The 13871-nt window shown below is 43.1% G+C and overlaps 1 protein-coding gene across 2 annotated transcripts in view; it reads right to left on the bottom strand.

Annotated features, from left to right (window-relative positions):
- anapc4 (anaphase promoting complex subunit 4) overlaps positions 1-11798 on the bottom strand; it is a 139237-nt gene extending 127439 nt beyond the window's left edge. Inside the window, exons 1-2 of one of the 2 annotated variants that reach the window (XM_070870715.1) lie at positions 11731-11798; positions 1876-1993 (exon numbers count right to left, since the gene is read on the bottom strand). In XM_070870715.1, the coding sequence (XP_070726816.1) occupies positions 1876-1983 (108 nt within the window). In that variant the 5' untranslated portion in view covers positions 1984-1993; positions 11731-11798. Of the gene's footprint in view, positions 1-1875; positions 1994-10654; positions 10746-11730 lie in introns of those variants that run through there. The other variant, XM_070870716.1, reaches the window with a different exon arrangement.
- Positions 11799-13871: the final 2073 nt, after the last annotated feature.

Here is a 13871-nt window from a genome sequence, read left to right as displayed (position 1 = left end):
CCTTGGTGTCTTCTTTGACCCGGAAATGAGCTTCCGACCATATATCCGGGCCTTATCTAAGACCGCCTATTCCCACCTCTGTAACATCATCCATCTCTGCCCTTGCCTCAGCTCATCTGCTGCTGAAACCCTCATCCATGTCTTTGTTACCTCTAACGCACTCCTGACTGACCTCCCACATTCTACTCTACGTAAACTTGAGGTCATCAAAAACTCGGCTGCCCGTGTCCTAACTCGCACCAAGTCCCATTTACCCATCCCCCCTGTGCTCGCTGACCTACATTGGCTCCTGGTTAAGCAATGCCTCGATTTCAAAATTCTCATCCTTGTTTTCAAATCCCTCCATAGCCTCCCCCCTCCTTATCTCTGTAATTTCCACCAGCCCCACAATCCCCTAAGATATCTGCGCTCCTCTAATTCTGCCCTCTTGAGCATCCCTGATTATATCGCCCAACCATTGGTGGCCATGCCTTCTGTTGCCTAGGGCCTAGGCTCTGGACTTCCCTGACTAAACCTCTCCACCTCTCTTTCCTCCTTTAAGACGCTCCTTAAAACCTAGCCCTTTGACCAAGCTTTTGATCACCTGTCCTAATTTCTCCTCATGTGGCTTGGTGTCTAGTTTTTGTCTTGTAATGCTCCTTTGAAGCTCCTTGGGACGTTTTACTATGTTAAAGATCATATATAAATACAAGTTGTTGTTGGTTGTAGGGCTGGAGGAGATTACAGAGATCGGTAGGAATTTGAAAACAAGAATGAGGATTTTAAAATCGAGGTGTTGCTTAATTAAGAGCTAATGTAGGGTAGCGAGCACAACAGCGATGGGTGAACGGGACTTGGTGCAAGTTAGGATACGGGCAGCAGAGATTTGGGTGACCTCAAGTTTAAGGACGAAGCAGGAAGCCAGCCAGGAGTGCGTTGGAATAGTCAAGTCTAAAGGTAACAAAGGCATGGATGAGGGTTTCAGCAGCAGGTGAGCTGAGACAGGGGCAGAGTCGGGCGATGTTAGAGGTGGAAATAGGCGGTCTTAGTGATGACATACCTGATGTAGGATGAGAGTAATATGGTAACATATTCAGAAGTTAATTTCTCAAAGTCATCTGCAAAAATTCTGCTAAAACATTACAGTATGTGCAGTAAATATACTATAGCTGCTGAAATGCAAAGCTTTTCATTGTGGATTGTATTACTTTATTACTCTTCTGTATCTTTATCTATGTAACATTGGCGTGTTTTCATCATTCATCGTAGGCAATCCCTCGAAATCAAAGAAGACTTGTTTCCATTCAAAGTGAGTTCTCAGTCCAATACGGGAACTACAGACCCTGTTACAGGTGGAGCAGACAGTGGTTGAAGGAAAGGGTGGGTGGGGAGCCTGCTTTGCCGCACGCTCCATTGTCTGCGCTTGATCTCTGCATGCTCTTGGCGACGAGACTCGAGGTGCTCATCGCCCTCTCAAGTGCTCTTCCTCCACTTTTTTTTTTTACACATCCATCACACACCAGGCGTCAAAATTTGCAACAGAGGCGAAACAATCATTAAAGAAAGCCAGTCATTGATCTGGGCCCTGAAACTTAGTACTTTCCAATGTACAAAATTCTCTGAACTGAGCATGTGTTTACTTAACATCAATCAGACATTACAGCCTTAGAAGAATAAACGGTAAAACATTTCTGTTCTTATAAAGCAGCAAATCATCTAACTTATCTAAAACAGCGATTGCGAATTATCATCAGACACTTGGCGAACACCCAACAATGATTACCCCTTTTTGTTTACGATGTACACTTGTACTAATATTTTAAGCAATCCTGATACTGTGTTAAGTTTATTATATTCATATCATAATTATGAATCAATCTCCAAGAAATAAATTACCTCTCCAGTTTTGTTAGCAAGTGCAATGAGGTCCCGCTTCGGGGACCACACCATGTAAAGTATTTCATTGGGAAGTTGCTTCTCTCCAACCTGTCGAAATGCTGGCATGACAATGATTCTGTCAATAAAAAAAGTGAGTCAGCACCGTTCATGAGATTAAACACAGCACAGAATTGTAAACAGCAGAAATGTGAAGAGTGACATATTCAGCGAGTGACACAGATGATACTGTGTTTGCCTTTCATAATGACACCTGTCAGGTTTGTCTGTGTGCCATCTTTTAGGATGGACAGTCCCTAGCAAGATACAAGCATACAACCTACAATAAGCGTATCAATTAACACAGTTAGCTAAATGAGAACAAAAGAGAGTTTGTGGACATCTATCCTTTACAATACACGCCATTAAAGTTGGCAATGTAAGCAGATAAAGCCATAGCAGGGCCAATGGAATTCTTGGCTTCATATCTAGAGGCAGAGAATAGTAGGCAGTGTTGAATTGGTGTTGTTTAGGCCACAGTTGATGTATTGTATATAGTTTTATGCTCCCCATTACAAGAATGATGAAAAAGGTAAAGCATACATTAACCAAGGGGTTAAGAAGATAGCATTGAGAAGTTAGGCCTATTATCACTGGAATTCAGGTTATGGGATGACCTGATAAAGGGTTTCAAGATTATTTTATGATAAGGTAACACAGTAATGAGAGGGCACTCATTTCAGATGATCACAAAGTAAATTAAAACTGAGGTTAGAAAACAATTCTTTACAGAGAGTGGTATGAACGTGGAATTATCCATCACAAACCGTTGTTGAAGCATAATCCATCAATTCTTTTAAAAGAAATCAGATAATTGTTTGAAAAAGAATAGTTAAAGGTTTGGGATGCAAGCAGAAGAATAGAGTTAGACTAAGTGTGTAATTTGGAAAAAAAATACGAGTGCACATTGTTGCGCTGTATGGCCAGTTTCTATGCTATAACATTCAATGATATTGTTCACAATTAATCAAAGCTAACCAAATGTGAACACTTCTTGCAGTCAGGTTTGCACGGGAAACAGAGCAGCCTTAGATTCACAGCACTTCATCCATGAATCTAGTAAACAGGACCCTTGCTGAGACAAACACCTCAAATAATGGCTTGTAGTAGCTAATGGCTTGCAGCATACCTTCTGAGGAAAACAATCAATCTCTCTTGACTTGAGACTGAATACAAGCAATTATAGACTAGCCAGATGTGTTTTTCTCCATCTTTCCCCCCAATACAGAAAAATCGATGCATGCCCTTTATCAGAATATCTGTAAGAAAAATAAATGCTTGGCAAAGCAGCAGCTGCATTTGTTGGCTGCAGTCACGGAACCACTCATGCCCAGACTATAGTCCAGCAAAGCTGTTTCATTCTTCAACTGCTACAATATTTTCACAAACAGCAACTTTAAAACAACTGTGTTTGCATGTGGACCTGCAGCAGCTGAACGAAAGTGCATGGACTGGTGTAGAGTCAGGGGACTGGGAGATGTAAAAACACAGAAAAGGAAGGCAAAAAAACGACAGCAAGTGCTCCAAAATGGGAATACAAAAATAAACTTTTGAGGGATATCAAGATTAATGCAAAAAGGTTTTACAATTATATTAAAAGAAAAGGGCAGTCAAGGGTAATGTGGGCCCTTTAAAAACAGATGTGGTTAATATTGCAAATGAAAATAAGGAAATGGTAAAATTGTTGAAAAATTACTGTGTGTCAATTTTCACAGTAGAAGAGGATAATATATCTGATATTCCAGGGAAACTAACAATGGATCAAGGACTGGAACTCACTAAAGTTAACGCAAGCAAAAAAACAGTATTAGAAAAAATAATGGCAGTAAAGACTGACACATCCCCAGGACATGAAGGTTTCCACACCAGGGGTCTAAAGGAAGTAGGTGAGGAAATTGCAGATGCTTTAGCCGTAATCTCCTAAAGCGCCCTTGATTCAGGAACTGTCCCTTTAGATTAGAAAATCGTAAATGTAATTCCATTATTTATTTTGAGAGAGAAAAATCAGGAAATGTTAGTCTAACATCTGTTGTGGGGAAGTTATTTGGAATCTTTAATTAAGGACAGAATGACTGAGCACCTAGAGAAATTTGAGCTGATTGGAGAGAGTCAACATGGATTTGTAAAGGGTTGGTCATGTCTAACAAAACTAATTTAATTTTTAAGAGGAAGTAACCAAAGTAATAGATAGACAAATGCCTATGCATGTCGTTTATATGGACTTCCAGTAGGCATTCAATAAGAGACTGTTACCTAAAATTAAAGCTCATGCAATTGACGTCAAATTATTGATCTGGTTAGGGGACTGGTTAGGCGGTACTAAAGAGAGAGTAGGGATAATGGGTATGTACTCGAATTGGAAAGAAGGAGCTAGTAGTACCTGCCCCAAGGATCTGTGACGGGGGACCTCAACTATTCACAATATTTATTAATGACTTAGATATTTATTAATGACCAAATCAGCCATGATTGTATTGAATGGCGGAGTAGGCACGAGGGGCCAAATGGCCTACTCCTGCTCCTATTTCTTATGTTCTTATGACGCAATAGTGAGTCATATATTCAAGTTTGCCGATGACACAAAGATTGGTGGCATAGTAAGTAGTGTAGATGGGAGCATAAAAGTACAAAGAGACATTAATAGATTAAGTGAGTGGGCAAAACTGTGGCAGATGGATTTCAATGCTGGCAAGTATGAGGTCACCCATTTTTGGCCAAAAAAGGATAGATCGAAATATAAATGGTGAAAAGCTAGGAACAGTGGTGACCCAAAAGAGATTTAGGGGTGGATGTACACAGATCACTAAAATGTAGTAGTCAGGTACAAAAAATAATCAAAGACTAATGCAATATTAGCATTTATAACTAGAGGGCTAGATTATAAAGTTATGGAGGATAGTAAGTCAGTGGCCATCCGGCAGGGTAGGAAAAGGCAGGCAGTGCAAGCATCCTCTGGGAGTGTGGCACTCCCAAACCTGTTTTCATCGCTGAGGCTGACGACACCTCGGGAGTGTGTAATCTAAAGCACACCCACAGCACTGTGCGGGAAATGACTGCACGGTGGGGGGCGGTACAGCAAAATTTAGAACTGCAGCAGTCATAGGGAATTTGATAGTTTGGGGGAATATACGAGCATTTCGGCAACTGGCGACAACGGTCCTGCATGGTGTTGCTTTCCTGGTGCCAGGGTAAAGAACATCTGTGAAACATTTTACAGGGGTAGAAGTCATAGTTCATACTGGAGCCAATGACAAAGGGTTGAGGTCCTGCAGTCAGTGTGTTAGGGGCGAAGGAGGAAGTTAAGAGAGCAGGACCTCAAAAGTAGCAATCTCTGGGTTATTCCTAGTTCCATGTGCTAGTGAATATAGGAGCAGTAAGATAAGACAGATTAATGTGTGGTTATAGAAATGGTGTAGGAGAGAGGACTTCAAATTGCTAGGGCATTGGCAGAAGGGACCCGAATAAGATGGAGAAGTCAAACCTCAACAGAGTTGGGACCAATGTCCTTGCAGGGAGGTAAACTAGTGCTGTGGGGGAGGGTTTAAACTAATTTTGGAATGAAGCAAGAGAGGAGATACAAGGTGCACAGGGGTCTGGGAGAGAAAAGCAGCATTATAATAAGAACATAAGAAATAGGAGCAGGAGTAGGTCATTTGGCCCCTCGAGCCTGCTACACTATTCAATAAGATCATGGCTGATCTGATTGTGGCCTCAACTCCATTTCCCTGCCCATTCTCCATAACCTGTGACTGCCTTATCTTTCAAAAATCTGTCTAACTCCACCTTAAATATATTCAATGACCCAGCCTCCACAGCTCTCTGGTGTAGAGAATTCCAAAGGTTCATGACCCTCAGAAGAAATTCCTCATCTCCATTTTAAATGGGCGACCCTTTATTCTGAAACTATGCCCCCTAGTTCTAGATTCCTCCATGAGGGGAAACATCCTCTCTGCATCTACCCTGTCAAGCCCCCTCAGAATCTTATACGTTTCAATATCATCTCTCATCATTCTAAACTCCAATGAGTATAGGCCCAACCTGCTCAATCTTTCTTCATAAGACAACCCCTTCATCCCAGTGAATCAACCTCGTGAACTTTCTCTGAACTGCCTCCAATGCAAGTATATCCCTCCTTAAATAAGGAGACCAAAACTGTACGCAGTACTCCAGGTGTGGTCGCACCAACACCCTGTACAGTTGTAGGACTTCCCTACTTTTATACTCCATCCTCCTTGCAATAAATGCCAACATTCCATTTGCCTTCCTAATTGCTTGCTGTACCTGCATACTGACGTTTTGTGTTTCATGTCCAAGGACCCCCAGATCCCTCTGTGCCGCAGCATTTTGTAATCTCTCCCCATTTAAATAATAATTTGCTTTTTTATTTTTCCTATCAAAGTAGATAACCTCACATTTTCCCACAGTATACTCCATCTGCCAAATTTTTGCCCACTCACTTAGCCTGTCTATATCCCTTTGCAGATTCTTTGTATCCTCCTCACAACTTGCTTTCCCTATTTTTGTATCAGCAAATTTGGCTACATTACACTCGATCCCATCATCCAAGTCATTAGTATAGATTGTAAATAGTTGAGGCCCCAGCACTGATCCCTGTGGCACCCCTGAAAATGACACATTTATCCCGATTTTCTGTTTGCTAGCCAATCCTCTATCCATGCCAAAATATTACCCCCAACCCCGTGAACTTTTATCTTGCTCAGTAACCTTTTATGTGGCACCTTATCGGATCCCTTCTGGAAATCCAAATACACGACATCTATAATAAAGTGTAGTTAAGAAATAGGAGATTAGACAGGGGAGAACTGTGAGGCAGATTAAGATGGGGTTTGAGTATATGTGTGTAAATGCATGGAGCATGGTAAATAACGTTGGTGAGCTGCAGGCACAAGTAGCCACATGGGATTATGATAAAGTGGTTATAATGGAGACTTAGCTATAAAAAAAGGGGAGGAATGGGCGCTTAATATTCCTGGCTATAATATATTCAGGAAAAAGAGAGATGGCAATACTAATCAAAGAGTGCCACACTCCCAGAGGAAGCCTGCACTGCCTGCCTCTTCCTACCTTACTGGATGGCCACCCACTTACTATCCTCCAAAACTTTATATTCTAGCCCTCTAGTTATAAAGGCTAACATTCCATTTGGCTTTTTGATTATTTTTTTGTTCCTGACTACTACATTTTAGTGATCTGTGTACATGGACCCCTAAATCTCTTCTGGACCTCCACTGCTCCTAGCTTTTCACCATTTAAAAATATTTTTACAGCACTAGAAAAGGATGATATACTTGAGGGTTCAAAGACAGATTCTATTTGGTTATAATTAAGGAACAATAGAGGAGCCATTATAGTGCTGGTTGTATACTATCGACTACCAAATAGTGGGAAGGAGATAGCAGAGCAATGTTGCAAATTTCAGAAAGATGCAAGAACTTTAGAATCGTGATAATGGGGACTTCAATTATCCTAATAAAGAGTGGGAAAATAACAGTGTAAAGGGCAAGGAGAGGAGGAATTCTTGAAATGTGTACAAGATAAATTTCTTGATCAGCACGTTTCCAGCCCAATAAGAAAGGAAGCAGTGCTGGATCTAGTTCTGGGGAATGAAATGTGACAAGTGGAGCATGTTTCAGTGGGAAAGCATTTGTGATAGTGATCACAGTATCATTGGGTTTACAATGTTTATGGAAAAGGACAAGGAAAAATCAAATATGAAAATACTCAACTGTAGGGGTGAATTTCAGTGAGTTGAGTAAGGATCTGGCTCAGGTGGATTGGAATCAAAGATTGGCAGGTAAAAAAGTAACCATTAGGGGCCAAAAAGGAGATCTTCTGGTGGAGGCAAAGGGCATGGCTGAGGTGCTAATTGAGTACTTTGCATCTGCTTTCACTAAAGAGGATGCTGCCAATGTCACAATAAAGGGGGAAGTAGTCGAGAAATTGGATAGGATAAAAATAAAGAGGTACTTAAAAGGTTCAAAGTAGAATGTCACCTGGTCCAGATGGGATGCATCCTATGTTGCTAAGGGAAATTTGGGTGAAAAAAGTGAGGTACTGGCTACAATCTTCTAACCCTCCTTAGACATGGGAATGGTGCCAGAGGACTGGAGGATTGCAAATGGGGAGAAAGATAAACTTGACAACTACATAAGAACATAATAAATAGGAGCAGTAGGCTATTCAGCTCCTTTGAGCCTACTCCGCCAGTTAATAAGATAATGGATTATCTTCTACCTTAACTCCACTTTCCTGCAATATTCCCATATCACTTGATTCCCTTAATATCCAAAAATCTATCAAATCTCTGTCTTGAATATACTCAATGACTGCTAATGCGGTACCTTTGTTTATGAAGGGAGAAAGGGATAGACCGAGGAGTTACAGGCCAGTCAGCCTAAGTGGTGGGCAAATTATTGGAAGAAATCCTGAAGGACAGGATAAATCTACATTTAGAAAGACACGGATTAATCAGGAACAGTCAGCATAGATTTGTTAAGGGAAGGTCGTGTCTGATTTTTCGAGGAGGTAACTAGGAGGGTCAATGAGAGCAGTACGTATGGATTTTAGCAAAGCTTTTGATAAGGTCCCACATGGCCGACTGGTCACAAAAGTAAAAGCCCATGGAATTCAGGGCAAAGTGGCAAGTTGGATCCAGAAATTGGCTCAGAGGCAGACAGCAAAGGGTAACGGCTGATGGGTGTTTTTGTGACTGGAAGGCTGTATCCAGTGGGGTTCCGCAGGGCTCAGTACTAGGTCCATCACCCATCACAAAAACACCCATCGGCCATTACCTTTTGCTGCCTGCCTCTGAGCCAATTTTTGGATCCAACTTGCTTTCTGTGGTATACATCAATGATCTAGACTTGAATTTGCAGGATCTTGCAGAGACATCAAATCGCTGGAGAAATACCACCAACAATGTCTCCACAAGATCCTGCAAATCTCCTGGGAGGACAGACGCACCAATGTTAGCATCCTCGACCAGGTCAACATGCCCAGCATCGAAGAACTGACCACACTCGACCAGCTCCGCCAGGCGGGCTACATTGCTCGCATGCCTGACAAAAGACTTCCAAAGCAAGTGCTCTACTCGGAACTCCTACACAGCAAGTGAGCCCAAGGTGAGCAGAGGAAAGGTTTCAAGGACCTCAAAGCCTCCTTGATAAAATGTAACATCCCCATTGACACCTGGGAGTCCCTGGCCAAAGACCTCCCTAAGTGGAGGAAGTGCATCTGGGAGGGCGCTGAGCACCTCGAGTCTCATTGCTGAGACCATGCAGAAACCAAGTGCAGGCAGTGGAAGGAGCATGCGGCAAACCAGACCCACCCACCCTTTCCTTCAACCACTGTCCGTCCCATCTGTGACAGAGACTAATTCCCGTATTGGACTGTTCAGTCACCTAAGAACTAAGTCTTCCTCGATTTCGAGGGACTGCCTATGATGATGATGAGACCGGAATATAGGGGGTATGATTAAGAAGTTTTGCAGATGATACCAAAATCGGCTGTGTGGTTGATAATGAAGAAGAAAGCTGCGGACTGCAGGAAGGTATTAATTAACTGGTCAGGTGGGCAGAACAGTGGCAAATTAAATTCAATCCGGCTAAGTGTAAGGTAATGCATTTGGGGAGGGCTAACAAGGAAAGGAAATACACATTAAATGGTTGGACACTGAGAAGTGTAGAGGAATAAAGGGACCTTGGAGTACATGGCCACAGATCCCTGAGGGTAGCAGGCCAGGTAGATAAGGTGGTTAAAAAGGCATATGGAATGCTTGCCCTTATTAGCCAAGGCAGAGAATAAAGAGCAAGGGGGGTTTATGGTTGGACTGTATAAAAAAACTGGTTAGGCCACAGCTGGAGTACAGTGTGCAATTCTGGTCACCACATTACAGGAAGGACATGATTGCACTGGAGAGGGTACAGAGGAGATTTACGAGGAAGAGTGGAGAATCTTAGCTATGAGGACAGATTGGATAGGCTGGGTTTGTTTTCCTTGGAACAGAGGAGGCTGTGGGGAGACCTCATTGAGGTGTATAAAATTATGATGGGCTGAGATATAGTGCGTGGAAAGGGCCTATTTCTCTCAGCAGAGGGGTCAACAACCAGGGGGCATAAATTTAAAGTAATTGGTAGAAGGTTTAGAGGGGATCTGAGGGGAAATTTCTTCACGTAGAGAGTTGTGGGGGTCTGGAACTCACTGCCTGAAAGGGTGGTAGAGGCAGAAACCCTCACCACATTTAAAAAGTACTTGGATGTGCACTTGAAGTGCAGTAGCCTGCAGGGTTATGGATCTAGAGCTGGAAAGTGGGATTAGGCTGGATAGCCTCTTGGCCGGCACAGACACGATGGGCCGAAATGGTCTCCTTCCATGCTGTAAACTTCTATGATTCTATGATGACTGAGCATCCACAGCCCTCTGGGGTAGAGAATTCCAAAGATTCACAATCCTGAGTTCAAAAAAAAAACTGTCTCCTCATCTCAATCTTAAATGGCCAACCTCTTATTCTGAGACTCCCTGTTCTTGACTCCCCAGCCAGGGGAATCATCCTCCCAGCATGTACCATGTCAAGACCTACAGGCCAGTCAGCCTAACATTGGTGGTGGGGAAACTTTTATCGACATTAATCCTGGACAAAATTAATTAGCACTTGAAAAAATTCTGGTTAATAAATGAAAACCAGTAGAGATTTGTTAAAAGCAAATTGTGTTTGACTAACCTGATTGAGTTCTTTGATGAAGTAACAGAGAATTGATGAGGTACAGGTACTACGGTTGATGTGTATATGGACTTTCAAAAGGCATGTGATAAAGTACCATATAATAGGCTTGTTAGCAAAATTGAAGATTAATGGGGCAGTGGCTGCATGGATACCAAACTGGCTAAGGGACAGAAAGCAGAATGTAGTGGTGAACAGTTGTTTTTCAGACTGGAGGAAAGTGTGCCGTGGTGGTCCCCAGGGATCAGTGTTGGGACCAATGTTCCCTGGAAGCTGTGTGACTGTGCAGTGCTCCAGGAATCCCATGCAGCTGGCTTTTAAATAGAAAAAAAAACACAACACATTTGAAAGGGCAGCGCAGCCCGAAAAAGAATCACAGGGAACCTTTGTTGAGACTAGTGTTCTTTTTTATATATATTAATGACCTGGACTTGGGTGTGCATCATTTCAGATGACATAAAATTGTGAAATATGGTAGACAGCAACAAGAATAGCAACAGACTTCAGGAAGTGTGGAACTCTCTCCCACAAAAAGCAGATACTACCTCAAGGAATATTATTAAATCAGAGATCAATAGAATTTTGCTAATCAAGGGTATAAAGGGATATGGAGCCAAACCAAGTGGTTGGAGATACAGACCAGGCATTATCTCATTGAATGACCGAACCAGCTCGAGGGGCTGTTGGCCTTTTTCCTGTCCCTAATAATGGAGAGGGGGGCGGGGAGGAGGAGAGATTTCCTATTACCGGATCTGTAACTGACCTGGGTCCCAATATATTTGCAATATTATCACCGATTATATTTATTCAGCTGTGCGCGCATCAAAAAAAAAACATCTCACGTCTTTAAAGAAAAGCAACTGAGGGCCCGACCCAGTGAGTGCGGGACTCCTGGAGCGAGCTGGCAGGGCTCGGGCGGGACGAGGGTTGCTCGCTGATTTCTATCTGTGTGCGAGCCGCCGCTATTTGTACGGGACAAGTCGGGCCTGCCGGGAGAGGCGATACTGGAAACTCCTAGCTGGGTGGGGTGAGAGACCGCTCGGCCGCCGCCACTGTACCAGTGTCGCTATATTTACCTGGGCCCAACTCGAGCTCCACTCGCCGCCAGCCACTTTCAAACCACCCGCGCGTGCGCACACCCTCCTTGGCGGCGGTATCGCGAGAGCCTGAAACAGAACGCTGCAAAATCTCGGCAAGTCAGGGCACAGCTGCGTCTGCGCGAAGAACGCGACCGGACGCGCGAGTCTGCACGCGGGACTGGGCATTGCACAGGCAGTTCAAAGTGTAGGGTGACCATGTTTTGTAAACCGAATCCAGGGTCACACAGGGGTATCCTTCCCCTAGCCCACCGAGCCAAACTTCCTCTAAGGTTCCCCAGCCCTGAACTCGTACCTTTCTCCAGTTTCTCTCCGATCTCCCTTCATGATCTTTTCGACGTCATCTTGTCCATGAGACGCACTTCGAGCTCCCTCGACACTATTCCCACCAAACTGCTGACCAGACCACCCAACTTTCTTTCCTGCAAACTACCGCCCTATCTCCAGCCTTCCTTTCCAAATCCTTGAACGTGTCGCTGCCTTCAAATCCGTGCCCAACTTTCCTGCAACTCCATGTTTGAATCAGAGAAATTTACAGCACGGAAGGAGGCCATTTCGGCCCATCATGTCTGTGCCACCCAAGAAAGCTATCCAGCCTAATCCCACTTTCCAGCTCTTGGTCCGTAGCCCTGTAGGTTATGGCATTTCAAGTGCACATCCAAGTACTTTTTAAATGTGAGGTTTTCTGCCACTACCACCCTTTCAGGCAGTGAGTTCCAGACCCCCACAACCCTCTGGGTGAAGACATTTTCCGTCAAATTCCCTCTAAACCTTCTACCAGTTACTTTAAATCTATAATCTATGCCCCATGATTGTTGACCGTTCTGCGAAGGGAAATGGGTTTGTCCTATCCACTCTATTTGGGCCCTTCATAATTTTATACACCTCAATAAAGTCTCCTCTCAGCTTCCTCTGCTCCAAAGAAAACAAACCCAGCCTATCCAATCTTTCCTCATAGCTAAAATTCTCCAGTGTCCAGGCAACATCCTTATAAATCTCCTCTGTACCTTCTCTAGTGCAATCACCTCTTTCCTGTAATGTGATGACCAGAACTGGACGCAGTACTCTAGCTGCGGCCTAACTAGTTTTTTATACAGTTCAAGCATAACCTCCCTGCTCTTGTATTCTATGCCTTGGCTAATAAAGGCAAGTATTCCGTATGCCTTTTTAATCACCTGATCTACCTGGCCTGCTACCATCAGGGATCTGTGGACATGCACTCCCAAGATCCGTAATAAAGGATGGGATAAAGACAGTCGAGAGAAAGGATCTTGGCTCAGAAAATCAAGAACTGGAATAAGTTTGAATGGAGCTAAGGAAACATTGGTGGGAGTTTTTTGGCCCCCAAAACAGTAGTGGTAATGTAGGGCACAGTATAAATCAGGAAATTAGAGGTGCATGTAACAAAGGTAATACAACAATCATGGAGGACTCTAATCTGCATATAGACTGGGGACACCAAATTTGCAGTAATAGTGTGGAGGACGAATTCATGGATTGTATACAAGATGGTTTTCTAGATCAGTATGTTGAGGAACCAACTAGAGAATAGGCTATTTTAGATCTAGTATTGTGCAATGAGAAATGGTTAATTAATAACCTTGTAGTAAAGGGGTCCTTAGAGAATAGTCACCATAATATAATGGCCCAGAAATCCCAGTTTTTCCTTCCCACGGGCGTTCGAATGGATTATAGAGAAAAGATGCGCACCTACCTGAAGCTGCTGCTGCCATGAGGGATTCTGGTCTGGAGGTCTCCACTGACTGCGCGTCGCAGCGCATGCACGTCAGGACGAGCGCAGGCCTGGAGCTGGAGTCACATGGCTCTGGGCAGCCAATCAGGTACAGTATATTCTGAGTTCCCATTATTATGAATGAGAAACACCCCCCAAAACACTAATATGCAATAATAAAAGATAGAAAAAATGCACTACATATTTTTATTAATGTAAATTAAAGTTATTTATTTAAAAAATATAAATTAATTCCGATTTTTTTAAAAACGTTTTTTTAATTATGGTTTAAAATAAACTTACCGTAGTGGGGAGGGTTTTTAACAATAACGTGTTTTTAAAAGTAGGCTATGCGCCTGCTTTAATCTGGCACAAGAGTTTTGAGGAC

This window comes from Pristiophorus japonicus, chromosome 2 (assembly GCF_044704955.1).
Source record: "Pristiophorus japonicus isolate sPriJap1 chromosome 2, sPriJap1.hap1, whole genome shotgun sequence".
Classification (NCBI taxonomy): Eukaryota; Metazoa; Chordata; class Chondrichthyes; family Pristiophoridae; genus Pristiophorus; species Pristiophorus japonicus.
Note: the sequence above shows the minus strand (reverse complement) of the source record. Positions and strands in the feature narration are given on the sequence as shown.